This window comes from Gavia stellata, chromosome 5 (genome assembly GCF_030936135.1).
Source record: "Gavia stellata isolate bGavSte3 chromosome 5, bGavSte3.hap2, whole genome shotgun sequence".
Taxonomy (NCBI): Eukaryota; Metazoa; Chordata; class Aves; order Gaviiformes; family Gaviidae; genus Gavia; species Gavia stellata.
This window is the reverse complement of record NC_082598.1, coordinates 36,446,927-36,461,936: the sequence shown is the minus strand read 5'-3', so window position 1 is coordinate 36,461,936 and position 15,010 is coordinate 36,446,927. Positions and strand designations below refer to the sequence as shown.

At 38.7% G+C, this 15,010-nt stretch overlaps 1 protein-coding gene across 3 annotated transcripts in view; it reads right to left on the bottom strand.

The window, feature by feature from the left end:
- Positions 1-15,010, bottom strand: part of CFAP97 (cilia and flagella associated protein 97) — a 37,419-nt gene that overhangs the window by 7,678 nt on the left and 14,731 nt on the right. For all 3 annotated transcript variants that reach the window (XM_059817775.1, XM_059817774.1, XM_059817776.1), the window contains one exon: positions 4,052-4,311. In XM_059817775.1, coding sequence (XP_059673758.1) covers positions 4,052-4,311 — 260 coding nt within the window. The remainder of the gene's footprint in view (positions 1-4,051; positions 4,312-15,010) is intronic.

The following is a 15,010-nucleotide window of genomic DNA, read 5'->3' as shown; positions in this document are numbered from 1 at the left end:
GGGAGGGTGACTACACTGGCACTGGGATCAGAGTTGGATCTGTTGGGGCTTAGGGTACATTTTGGGGGAGCATGAAGTGGGGTAATGAACAACATGGAGTGTTATGTGCAGTGAGTCATAACAGCACGGGGTACGAAGAATGCACAAGGATGCGTGGGAAGACCAAATATCCACAGAAAAGGAGAACACCCTCATCTCCCTTGATCTAAGACTCGAGAACTGCTGTCCCAGACCTGCTGCCATCTTCCAGTGAAGTTCCAGTGTGAACTCAAAAGGTCACTTGTTCCCTAGGAACTTGGCTGAACACAGCAGCTTAGCTCACTAAGGTCATTTAACACCTAAATCCTAGTCAGAATTAATAAAAACTATGAAAAAACCCAACAAAAAACTACACAGAGATATGAATTACTTCTAAGTTCAGATGAAGTGACTGAAGAATGGTGTGGTAGCTGCGAATCTGTATTTCAAGGTCCCCAAATACTTACCTTTATATACCAGTATAGATTTTTTGCATCACACAATACACCATTAACAGTTCAAATGGTGTGTAGTCTCCAGTCTATGAAGTTGAGTATCTTATTTATACTGGCAGAAATAATGGTTACTATATCAATACAGGTAGAGACACATATATGCAGACATGGGGGAAAAAAAAACCACAACACACACCTCAGTCACACTTATGTCCCTTTCCACTGGAGAGGAGATGGGTTGAGAGTACTCTACACAAGAGTAGAATGTTTTCTGAATCAGCAGCATCCTCTATCGGCAAGAGACACACTCTGGCCTTGCTAGCTCAGATAAGCAATCAAAAGCAGGTTCCACTTATGAAAGCACACAGGCAAAAGTAAAAAATTCTGACATTAATTTTAACAGCGATCTATTTTGCTAGTTGTGCTTTTTCCATAAATTGCTAATCACTACCTTATAACTACTGTTATTCAGAGCAATGCATCTTTTTATTCCATCACAGCTCTTTCTAGCAGAGTCTGTGGGAGCAACATATATTCCCTGTACCTCCTTGCACCCTTTCACAAAGCTAGAGAGCACCAAACCACTTTGATTCCTGCCTAAGTTCCTAATATTTGAACTACTTTCCCTGCATCACGTCTGATGCCAAATGCCTGTGCCAGAAATCAAGCTGTCTTTCTGATAACAGTAAATATAGGCATTACTCCAAGAATGTTCTAGCAGAACAAGTGAAAGTTTTCCCTAGACAAGGTGTTAACCTCAGGACAAGAAATTATAAAAGATGTAATCCAACAGGGAAAAAATAAATATCTGCATCAAAACTCTTTGACCGCCTGCACAGACTACTGTTGTAGATTTCTATTCTTGAATTATTTACAAAACCCTGCATCCTTCTCCAATGAACATTTCAAAGGTATATCAAGCAGCATATCCTGCATGCAGTACCTCAGGCCTTGTATAAGAAAAAAATTCCTGTCAAGTAATAGAAGACAGATTGACAAGGAAGTTCTATGGAATTCCAGCTCTTCAATCTACAAAGGTGAAGAAAGCTACTGACCAGAAAAAAACAAGTTCATAAAGCACATACTTTTAGCTATATAAAGCAAAAAACTCTCATCAGTGGGCAGAGTAGGGCAGCTCTTTCATTTACAGTCTCTGAGAAAAGCATGTCATACTTGTAATCCCAAAATGTAGTACTAGAAAAATCAGTATGTTACAACTGTGATGCTCCAGGTGCACATACACTTCAAACAGAATAAAAAAGTAAACAGAATTGCTCAATAATGTTAGCAATGTTAAACAAAACATAAAAGCTGTACTGATGAATCACTCTTCCAAAAAGAAGGGCAGAATATATCATCCTGAGTTTGGGGAAAAGAATAAACCAAATGTTTTTATAGTCTAAAATAGCATGATGTCCTAACATAAATTCTAAGGAATGATTCTCATGTCAAACATATCCACTCATGTTACTGACAACAACAACAACTTAAACATAAATGAATAAGTAAATGAAGGATATTATTTCTCAAACTACAAGCAACCATCATTAATCTCTAACATGTACTAAAACAGCAATGTGTGGAATTACTGTATGTGTGTAGGTTTGCTGAATTTTTGATCCAAAAGTTGCAAAGGCAAGACCTTCTTGGACAAAATACTGCAATATATCAAAAGATAAAAAGGTTTGTGGCTTTGAGTAAACATAAGTCTATTGTAAAACATCATATACATTAATATTACAGTAATCATCTATTATTATGTAGTACAGCATATTACTATTAGACTGTAAGTGACTGCGACACAGCACTTCCTCCCCACAGCCTAAGAATACACTCTTATTATCAAGGTTCACATAGAAGAGCGAGTCCTGCTTTCAACATTTTAAATAAAAAACAACAAAAAACCTAACCCCACAACACAGGAAGAAAGCCCTCCTACCAACCTAAAACACCAAAGCCTAAAAACATTTCTTCCCTAGACAATGAGAAGTCTCACACATCTGTAACAAGCATTTATGCCAAATTCTTTCAGTGTGTGAAGTATAATATTCTTTTGCTCAACTGTAGTCTAGCGAAGCTGGGGAGAAAGTTTCCTACATTGAAAAGTTTTAACAATCTAGATGTCTGAAAGCTGGAAGAACTAAAACCTAACAGATTTTCCTGAATAGGTGTGCTGGTTTTGGCTGGGGTAGAGTTAATTTTCTTCATAGTAGCTAGTATGGGGCTGCGTTTTGGATTTGTGCTGTAAACAGCGTTGATAAAGTAGGGATGTTTTAGTTACTGCTGAGCAGTGCTTACAAAGTCAAGGCCTTTTCTGCTCTTCACACTGCCCAGCCAGCAAGTAGGCTGGGGGTGCACAGGAAACTGGGAGGGGACACAGGTGGGACAGCTGACCCCAATTGACCAAAGGGATATTCCATACCATATGATGTCACGCTCAGCAATAAAACTAGGGGGAAGGTTGGCAGGGGGGCCACTGCTCAGGGACTGGCTGGGCATTGTCCGTTTGGTGGTGAGCAACTGATTTACATCTCTTGTCTACTCTTGGGTTTTATTTCTCTCAGTTATTTCCCTTTTCATTACCATTTATTATTATTATTTTATTTCAATTATTAAACTGTTCTTATCTCAACCCATGAGTTTTCTCACTTTTACCCTTCCAATTGTCTTCCCCCCTCCATCCCCTCACTCGGGGAGGAGTGAGTGAGCAGCTGTGTGGTGCTTAGTCGCTGGCTGGGGTTAAAACATGACAATAGGTCAATTAGACTTTCTCCATGTTGAATCTATATCTTGGTCTATCTATACAAAAGCAAATTGCAACCTACACTTGCACAGATGAAAAAAGTGAATAAAATACTTCCACTATAAATTTTCCAAATATTTTAGCTATATATTATCTCTTTTTTTAAACACACTAATGAACAACTAGGAGATACGAAAATACCGTTACATGTATAACAATTCAATCACTAAAAATGTCTTATTCAAATCAGTATTTTTGTTATTTGACAGCTCTGCCAATATCCTTATAAATGAGTCTGAATTTCTGTTTTCCACTAAAATTATTGTGATTGCCATTACATTCAAATACTGTGACAAGCAGAGCACTACCAGTATTGAAAGAGACTGATAGCTATAAAATGAGTCAAAACCTAAAACTGACATTCACACTGTATTTCAAATATAATGGATTTGATGCTATCACATTGATCGTTTTATTTTTGCAGCTGTGTTCTTGAGAGCCTAGTAATCATGATGCATGAAGCAGGATGAATAGAGTTAGACTGCTATCCAAAGTTATGAGTGTGTTAATAATGGTTGCTCCTCTTAAATTGAATGACACTAAAGTAGAGCAAAGTCATAAAGTAAAATCTATTTTCATCTGAAAAAAGCATCTTTTTTCCCCCCAAAACCCCATATGAATAATTACGCAAACAGCATAGTAAAGGAAATTCATTGCAGGCTTACTGTAGTAAAGCTCCAAGTGCTGCCTTACCAGTTTTGTATTAAGCAGTAGTTCACCTGACAACAAACAGTCCTTCTCAATATACTGATCCAAACCAGTTCTCAAAACTTACCAGGTTCTCTCTTTCAATTCTTTGCTGCTCCTTTTGCCTGTTGAGGGCACTGTGGTACAATTTAGGAGGCGGTACAGATGACTTCTTCAGTGTGGTACTTCTTGGCTTTGCAGACTGCCTGGACAGTTCTTTTAGCAACCTTTGGTTTTCCCGATCAATCTGTCTTACTTCTTCATTTGTGAAAGAATAATTTTTCCTTGTTCCTCTAGATGGCTGATCAATGGTTAATTTTTGTTCTTTTTTCTCCAACTGTAGGAAAGCTTTAAAATGGCAAAAAGTAAAATATTCTGATTAAAAAACCAAACCAAATACCTATCTTGCATTCTATTATTACGATTTATTTACAGACCTGAAAAAACACGGTACATTTCACTTCCTCCCATCTGAATTCCAGATCTATGCATTTCAGAATTTTTCAGGGATGCTCAGTTGTCCTCAGTACATTGTTTTCACACAAGTTTCACCACAAAAATAAAAATCTAATTTTGGCCTTAGTTAAAACCCATCTGTTTCCTTCACACTAAGAATCCCCCTCCTCCCCATTTATGACTGGTAATCCAGAGGAATTGAACAGATGCAGCAAACAACTGAGCAATACAAAAGAATCAGCAATATGCACACAGACACTCTATAAGCATTTGTGGAGAATAGATCTGTTATTTAGAAATCAGACTATAAATCAGCATTAGGTGCACAGTCATTTCTTCTGCATGGTTAGTATTCCTGATCCCCTCTTTGACTGATCACCCCTGATCTCCACCTTTACCAGTATGCTTGCTGAACTTCTACATTGACACAATATAATCAGACTTAAATCCTCAAATATTTTTACTGTAGTTACCATGGTACCAGCAATCAACATAGGCAATTATGTATATGCTAATGGGGGTACCCTTATAAAGCATTAAAGCAACATTGAGCATAATCATCATCACAGTGGTATCACTTGTGGCACCAATGCAAGTATCAGAGAAGTTTTCCAAACAACAGAAAACACAGCTTCAGGAAGCCAGGACTAGAAATAACTTACAGAACCAAGAATTAAACCATAAATTAATATTCAGATGTTTGCACATGGAAAGAGATCTAAACTTTACTCCACAGATATCTAAAATATCTGTCTCAGCTGAGAGGCAGAACAGAAATGATGTTTCAGACAGAAAACTGACACTGGGGAAGCATGACTCAGAGACACAAAATGTATTTCCTGAAGTGATTTTGTTGATCCTTTGCTCCTGAAGCAATCCTACATCATGTTGGAGCAGGAATTTCAAAGGGAAAGATGAAAATTAAATTTAATGGATGAAGAGAAATGAGTGAGTATATATAACAGAAGAAAAATTACTGTGGCCTGGCAATTTAAAACAGTAAAAACCCAACAAATTAAACCAGGATATAAGGTTTCAAGACAAAAGAACAAAGAATGCACACTTAAAAATACACAGCCAGACAGACTTGCACAACTGCAAGAACAGATAATAACTGGAAAACTTCACTCTCAGCCAGAGCCAGCTGTATTTATTATAGTCCCACTGGAGCTTTGCTACTGACCTATTTCTAAGCCTTTGCTTTCTAAAGCTCTGCAGTAGATCTTCTGGCAACTGCTTCAGGAGCTTTGCTGTCATGGTATTACCCCATCAAACCATTGCATTATCTATGGTACAGGAATGGCGGCACCACGTTAGATCAAACAGATTTTCAGAGCTGAGACACAGACGGGGAGGCCTTAACTCAAGCCATTCCCCATATTCCTCCAATATCACAGTGCCTCCAGAAGATACCCCTCACTCTTACCCATAAAAGACCCACAAAAGCAAAACAAGCATCCAAAGCAGAAGCTTTGAGAAAAGCAGAAAGAAAAAAACAACAGGCATGCAGTAGTATTTCCTCAGCAAACACTTCCACATCAGCAATTTTTTGGTGACGGGTGTCTGAGGCAGCTTAAAAACAAAGAATGGTGAGTGCGTTCTTACTTCAAAACAAAATGAAATTAAATCTTTCTTGCAGTATCTCAACTGAGTTTATTCCAGAATTGATGGAAGAAAATACTGCTATTGTCTTGCAAAAATTTAGAAACAGTATCCAGAACTCAAATTCCAAACAGTTCATGAATTTCAAAATCCCTCTGGAAATTAGTACCATCAGTACACTAGTCAATATAGGCAAGAACTGCCCCTAGGCAGCTCTAACTGGGAGGATGTCCACATCAGCAAATACTGTTTTGATATGTCAAAAGAAGATGCAAATCACCTCAAAACTAAGACACAATGCAAAATAGTACAGACCAAGTGTGCCAACCAACAGGTTAATAAAGTATAAATGCTTGAAAATCATCTTTACAATTTAGTAAGTTATTCTCAAGGGAAAACTAGTACAGCCATCAACATCATTTGAGGAGACAAACCTGGGACGAGACTCATCTGGATACACCTACAAGGGACAAAAAGAAATGCACAGAAAATAACTAGAGCCACACAATTCACACAGTAACATCAAGCTGCAGCATTCTTCTCAGTAAAAAATATTTAAATATATCCTTATGGGAACATGCAAAACCAGCACTGCAGGACACAGTTGGAAGAAAGTAATTGGAACAAGCATCTGAAGATGAAATTTATTACATATCATGTTACGCAACTGATAATTGTATTATTACAAAGCTATGAAAGATAATTTCATCTTTTGCCTTACATCCATAGCATCTCACAGGTTAAACAAGACTGCACATCATATGCAAGAGTAGAAATCAGGTTGTGGCAAAGAACAGTTGTTCATCTGAAGTCTTGACCTAGCTTTGTGGCACCAATGCTATTGGTGATGCAGTCTCTTGTAAGAGACATTTAAGCTTCTGAGTAACTGTCAGTGCAAATTCCAAACAGCTCTTTTCTTTCTGTGAAAGGTGTGAACTAGTCCAATGCCATTTAAAGCAATGGCATTCTGAATAAGGACATTTTTAATTAGAAATACAGGCTTCTTGTCTTCACTGGTACATGATTGTTTTCATTCTCTATAAGGTAGCTGGCTATACTTCGGTGGAGAGTGTATACCCTTACGATGCAGCTATGAACTATATCCAGTAAACACAGATTAAAAATTCTTTGAGATAAATAAGCATCAAGGTAATTACTTATCTTCTGACTTGCTCATTTTTCTGGAAACCCCCTGTCAGCTGTGATGAAAAAAATAAAGACAGAGCAATAACATGGTACAAACACCTTTCCCTTTCCCCTCAGTGCTAGCCAGTAAATGCTTTTAGAAATACCTATTCAAGGAGCCCTGCAGCAACTGCTACACGCAGGGCTCAACAAGCACTGCGTTACTTGGTCACTCAGATCTCCTAGAGGGCAGTGGTATGCACGTTCTGCAGCATTAAACACCACCGGTATTTTCCCAGAAGCTCTCAGGCAGTTAGTGGGAATATATATCTACGTACCTTTCCATGCATTGCTCTACTAGATACTACTTCTTATATATGTGAGTAAAGCACAACAAAATTTTACTGACTATCTTTACCCTCATCTTCCAGCTTCTTCAGTCACATCACCCCAACACGCAGACTTTTCTTTTTTCATTCATCTCTTCTTTCTTTCTCCTTTCCTTAGCCTCTCGTAAGTATTTTTCCTTTCAATATATTTTCCTTCTACAATGCCTCATCCACACCTTTTATCACCTCACCACAAAGACAGCCTTTCCCACCTGCAGAAGGCAGAAAAGAGAATCCAGCCCACTTTCTTCAGTATGCTGTTCATTCTCAGCCTCTTTATTATTTATACTTAATGCAGAAACTGACTTTACTACTGCCAACAGCTTTCTGACAACTCTTGAGGTTAAGGGCTTGCTAACACTGATAATATCAAATTTATCACAACTCAAAAGAAACATAGGAATAAAGTGAAAGAATTGTTAAGATCACCATGAAGGTTCTGCTGTGAAGTTACTCAGTGAAGCCTGAGCAGAAGACGACTGCCAAAACCCAGAAACTAATCTCTTGACACGTTGTTGAATTACTGAAGACTCATTAATTTTGTACCAAAAGTTCAGACCCAATACAACATGTGCAGCAGCAAGTTTTCTTCAAGGGGATGGGGTGAAAAGATCAATCAAAAACTCTCCAGTTCCTCACTAGTTTCTTCAGTTCCTCAGCTGATCTTTTTATAGTTAGCCTTCTGTATCACCTAAGAACCACACCTGAAATCTCACAAGTAGCTCTTTGCAGCAACAGTGCTGCAATACACCAAGGCATTGGATGAGATAACACATTAAAAGTAGTTGGTATGTTGTTCTTCAAGCTGGTAAGTTAATAAATTAAGAGTTGTGTTTTACTTAGTTAAAATCTATGTTAAGGAAGAATTTAAGCTGCAAACACCACTTCAAAACAAACTGTAACTGACTGAAGCCTATCCATAACCTTTTTCTAAATCACAGCAAATGCAACATTGTTCTGCTTAGGAACTCTGCAACTAAGAGTTTAAAGTTCGGTAGAAAAAAGACAAGCAACAGAATGCATACTGTGTCAGTTACTGAAAGAGGATTGCTAATGCTACAGGGTAAGTGCTTGTTCCTAACAAAACAAGCAGAAGGCAGGAGACATCCATGAAATCACTACTCCTTAAACGATGCTCAAATAAACCACAATAGCAATCTAATGAAGAAGTGAGCAAAAGGTTCTGCAAGTCTTCCTGAAGCAGGGGTGACACTATTTCCATGGTCCAGAATGAGGCTTCTGATCTCTGAACTTCAAATCAGCAGTAATAATTTCCACTACTTCCAAGATTACCTGACTGAAAATCTGTCCAACCTGCATTCTGCAAAGCACCATTTACACAGCATCATATTCCTATTCTCGTCACGCTTACTATGACAGAAAATTAGGTAATCCACAGCAGGTATGTATGTCCAATTTGCATTGAATGCACTTCAACATTCACTGACAACAACATTGCTTTCATGGCAAAGGCAGTAGTTGTCTAAGTGAGGTCAGCACAAGCCTACAAAACCAGGGAAAATTCACCATCAATAAACAAAAAAAGAATCAAGATCCCACGTAACAGGTGAATGTATTTATTCTAAATGCTATTAAATATTTCAGGCAGAGTTAGTGTAATATAAATCAAATATTTGAGTTTCAAAATTATTTCAACGATTTATTCAACAATGTACCCACACTACTCTTTAATCACAATACATAACTGTTTGGTTTATCTGACTATTTTTGCAGTGGTCAAGGACAACGTGAGGCAAAACTACAGCTGAAGGTTCTGATTTAAGGTTCTGAAGAGTTTATAAGTCTTGGAACAATTAAATATTATTTACCTGTAGCTTCACACTCTATCAGTGGGTAACAAGTAATTTAACTAAATACCTACTTACCACTTCATTGTCAGCCACAGCATAAATCAGTAATTTGGGGGAGGGGGATAAAAAAGCACCAGCATTTGCATAGACTTGCACAGTGTGCAGTCTACGTCTCATTTACTGGTAAGCAGGAAAAGAAAATTCTCTGGTATTCGCAGGATTTCTATGAAAGCTCGTTTCCATGGAGAGATACCTGACTTTCTTTTAAGCAATAAACAAGTAGTTTATTGCTTTCAATTTGCAAGCATTGAAATGACCTTGCAGAGTGCGAAAGGCCAAACCTTATATAAAATACACATGAAAATTAGCATGTCAAATGCATTAGGACAGGATGACACAGCTGTCCTAATGGCATTGAGGTTAAAATTAAAATCAGGCATGCTTCAGTGTATCTGTTGCAATCCCAGTGGAGGAAAATGCATTAAACTGCTTCAGTCCTTACACTTTTGAGTTTGCCTGGTGTTTTGTTTTATACTGCTCCACTACCACATCTGTAACATACAAAAGGATTAAATCACATTTCTTCATCAATGTTTAATAGTTTCAATCTAAAACTATTTCCCTGTAGTACCTCTAAACAAGTATTTCCTAGAATATCCATTACTTCATGTCACAGAACTCTTTGAATAGGATTTTGGAGAAATTGTGATTTGATGTTTTCTTAAGAAAAGAAGAATATGCTTTTCAAGTATAAATATTCCCTATTTACATATGCTTAAGTAGGGCTGCTAGTTATTTCTTGATGTCATGAGAAAGACAACGGACACCTTACAGGTACAGAATTTTGTTTTCCTAAAATGATGCATTTTCTTATGGATGTTGGGAAAGTCTGGATCTCTTTACAATCTTAAAGATTTTCAATCTGTTTTCAAACTCTAAATATAAGAATAAGCTGATAATTGCTCTGCTACCTCAACATGAGTTACTAGACCTGCGAAAACAATGCATATGTATACACATACACACACAATTAGTTCAAACTATGAACATACAAACTAAACAGTGAAAAAGCTAGATGTTTAGTTCAACTGTAGAGTTTGGGTGTTATGTATGTATTTAAGAGTCCACTTTAAATTTAGATATTGTTTAACAGTTATTCTACAAATATACTAGTTCACCATGAATAAGCACACAAATGACATAGCCCTAAGAGGAGAAAATTTCAGTTATAAAAAACTAATTCTATTTCCTGAGTGACAAATTATAGCAAAAAAAAAAGTTAAAGCAATTGCTACATGTTCAGTTGAAGCTGCTATTTAGTTTTCTACAATAGCTTTTATTCATTAACACAGAGCTTTTACTTCCATAATAATGATATTTATATCACAGTGCTTTTCACCAAGTGAGCTCTGACTATTTTACAATAGAAAATCTAAGGCATAGAAGAGGCAAAAAGATTTATCAGAGAGCATATAGGTCAGTGAGAGCTTCAAGGACAGAATTCAGGTCTTCAGCCTGTGGCCCACTGTCCTACTTACCCCATCACACCACCTCCTCAAGTTAATAATAGCTAATACCATGGATTTACAGACTAATTCTCAAAGACACTTCTGTAAAATAAGCAGGTATCAACCCCATTTTACAGAGAAGAAAATAAAAAGGGCTAAGTTCTTTAGCACTCTATATACCTTGTGCAATCCCATTACTACTGTATTGATACCCAATATAAATTCAGATAAATACACAGCATTTTCAGCTTACAATTCTGTATTCTGAACTACAGAAATCAAGAGACTTGTCTAAAGACAGAGAGCAACTCTGTAGCATAATGGGATGGAAATGGATGAGTGCTTAGTTCACACCTGTATGCTTAACCCATCTCTTTATCTGCATAACCTCAATTTGTTAAAATTACACAGGACACTGGATCAAGACAAAGGATCAAGCAAAACAGCATCAGAAAAATTTCCATTTTTTTATTTCCAGCTTTCTAACATGAAGCTTTATGAAAGCACTTCCAAAACCAATTTTTGACAATCTGTTTCTTTGCATTGGCATATTTAATTCTCTTTTTGTGTTCTGATTACTCAAGAGTACAGCAGAGGAGATAACTCTGACATTTATTATTATGGGTTTTGAATATTGCTCTGAGTTAGTTATTATTTTCATTTTCTGAAAGATCTTTAAGCTTTATAGCAAAATGGAAACAGCATTGACTCACAGAAGAATTACATACAAAAATCTATATAACATCATGAAACAACTGAAGAACTGTATTTCTACCTGAAAAATTATAATCACACCTATATATTTTTCCATACAGGTGGTGGAAAAAAGAGTGGTAAAGAGTGAAGAGAGGTCTGTAAAATATAAACCCTACTAAATTTGTATAACTGAAGTTGTGAGTACCTATGTTCTTGGCCACACTGATAAGGTATTTAAATTCCTAAGTAGTGTGGCTGTCTGACTCCACAGTGCTACAATAGTTCTTACAGTCATACACCATAATGACAACAGCTACATGACATCAGTCTTAGCATTGTATTGAAATGATGTAAGCCTCCTAAACATTGACTTGTATGTCTGTAAAAATGAGAGGATTCAAGTGTCATATATTTAGCATTTATATACATTTTAAATAAGCATGCCACCCAAACGGCAAGTGATTTTCATGAACAGAAGTGAAAACCACTAGCAAGAATCACACAATCACTAAGGTTGGAAAAGACCTGTAAGATCACCAAGTCCAACCATCAACCCAACACCACTATGCCCACTAAGCCATGTTCTACAATGCCTCGTCCACACGTTCCTTGAACACCTCCAAGGAGGGCGACTCCACCACGTCCCTGGGCAGCTTATTCCAGTGTCTCACCACTCTCTCAGTAAAGAAGTTTTTCCTAATATCCAGCCTAAACCTCCCCTGGCGCAACTTGAGGCCATTTCCTCTTGTCCTGTCGCTCGTCACTTGGGAGAAGAGACCAACACCCACCTCTCTGCAACCCCCTTTCAGGTAGCTGTAGAGAGCCATGAGGTCTCCCCTCAGCCTCCTCTTCTGCAGACTGAACAACCCCAGTTCCCTCAGCCGCTCCTCATCAGACTTGTGCTCCAGACCCCTCACCAGCTTCATTGCCCTTCTCTGGACACGCTCCAGCACCTCAATGTCCTTCTTGTAGTGAGGGGCCCAAAACTGAACACAGGATTCGAGGTGCGGCCTTACCAGTGCTGAGTACAGGGGCACGATCACCTCCCTGCTCCTGCTGGCCACACTGTTTCTGACACAGGCCGGGATGTCATTGGCCTTCTTGGCCACCTGGGCACACTGCTGGCTCATCTTCAGCCGGCTGTTGACCATCACCCCCAGGTCCTTTTCCACGGGGCAGCTTTCCAGCCACTCATCCCCAAGCCTGTAGCGTTGCATGGGGTTGTGGTGACCCAAGTGCAGGACCCGGGACTTGGCCTTGTTGAACCTCATACAATTGGCCTGGGCCCATCGATCCAGCCTGTCCAGATCCCTCTGCAGAGACTTCCGACCCTCGAGCAGATCAACACTCCCGCCCAACTTGGTGTCATCTGCAAACTTGCTGAGGGAGCACTCAATCCCCTCATCCAGATCATCGATAAATATATTAAACAAGACCGGCCCCAAAACTGAGCCCTGGGGGACTCCGCTTGTGACCGGCCGCCAACTGGATTTTGCTCCATTCACCATGACTCTCTGGGCTCGGCCGTCCAGCCAGTTTTTAACCCAGCGAAGAGTGTACCTGTCTAAACCACGGGCCGCCAGCTTCTCCAGGAGAATACTGTGGGAGACAGTGTCAAAGGCTTTACTAAAGTCCAGGTAGACAACACCCACAGCCTTTCCCTCATCCACTAGGCGGGTCACCCGGTCATAGAAGGAGATCAGGTTGGTCAAGCAGGACCTGCCTTTCATGAACACGTGCTGGCTGGGCCTGATCCCTTAAACAACTCAGAAGTTCACAGCTACCAAAACAGTATCACAGATAAACCCAAGAATTTTTATGCACAATGCAGAAATAATTAATAAGTAATCACTAAGTCAAGTAACTTGAACAACATGATCCAGATGGACCTAGACTGTAACATGACCCATGCTGGTTTTAGTACTCCAGGCTCTGCAGCCACAGGGCTTCAGTATGAGCGAGTGTGGCAGGCTGTGCTACTCAGGGAGGGTGCTACAGAGAGGTGCTCCCTCCACCTGAACTCCAAGCCGCTCTGAACTGAGCATCAGGCACTGCCACGGGACTGATTTGGAAACAAACAACAGAGATCAACCAAGAAGTTCTGAGTTTATCCATCCACCCTGCACCATCTCTGCTTTCACTATGGCCTGCAGTTTCTAGTGATATTGTTCCCACTGAAAACTGCGGGCTCCTTACAACTGAAACAGTGTGAGCGTGTACCCCCTACCTTAACATGGTAGCTTACGGATACCTGGGCTCCACAATTTCTCCACTGCATATGTTTATCTGTCTTCCTTCATGCTGCATCTGCTCTCAAGATTGCTCTACGGTTCACATGTCCCTCCTACATCAGCATGCATGCAAAGCCATGCCAATACAGCTATACAACCTGCAGGTTCTGGAAACTGCACATTTTATTGTACTTCTTCCTTCCCTTTGAAACACGGCTCAGTTCCTGTCTAATAAATGCCAGTATAAGGACTACTTTCATATGCTTTGTCTTCGGCAACGTTCAGTACCTGCTTCTCTCCAGTTTTCAAGCATAATCTTCACTTTGCCTCCAGCTACTGTTACCAAGTAGATTTCTGCCATTCTGACTAAAACTAGTTCAGTTATTTTCCATAGGGTGAAGGGAGGCTGCAAGGCAAGTTGCAGTTCCTGGTAATGCTCACTTCAGGAACAGCATACATACAATGACAACTTTCAGATGTAGTAACTGAGTATTATCACATATCTTTATCAGTCTCTTGTTCAGAGTTCTGGTCACTAAAGAGTATTTCTAAAATCAGTGATAAAGCCGCACAGCAATACCCACCTAAAAAGCATTCAAAATGCAATACGCAGCATAGAGACTACGAGATTTCCAACTAAAATTATGTTATTTGTGAGATTTTAAATTATTCAGAATAGCATAATTTAAGATTTGGCTTCTATCAAGAACAAGCATAGCTTTAGGAGATGTAAGGGCATGATCAATTTTTTTATCTAAATATGTTTTTTTTAAACGCTTATAAAAATTAATAGTTTGCAATATGAGCACAAATATATATCAAGGGCCTACAATATAGAGGAAAAACTACTTAAATTCCTTTTTAACTGCAACATCTTTTCTAAATGCTTCAAATGAATTCTATTTTAAGCTACACAAGCTATCTTGTTGCTTAATAACCAGACTCTTGTTCTAGTCCAAAACTTGTTCTTTGAATACCATGCGCTTTTAACAGATTTCTTCCCTTTCTTTGTTCTTGTGATTCTTTTTTAATAGAAGAGATTCTAGTCTTCCCAAGTGTTCACATTACCAGTGCATAGAATTGTACAAAATTAATTACTGCAAGCCCCCTAAAAACAACCCAGTAATAGATCATGTTGAAATTCTGCAAGTTTCTGAGGACCTTTGGAAATTAAACTCACATAACTGCTGTAAATGCTTAGGCCCAGCTATATAACAAGCATATTTGAC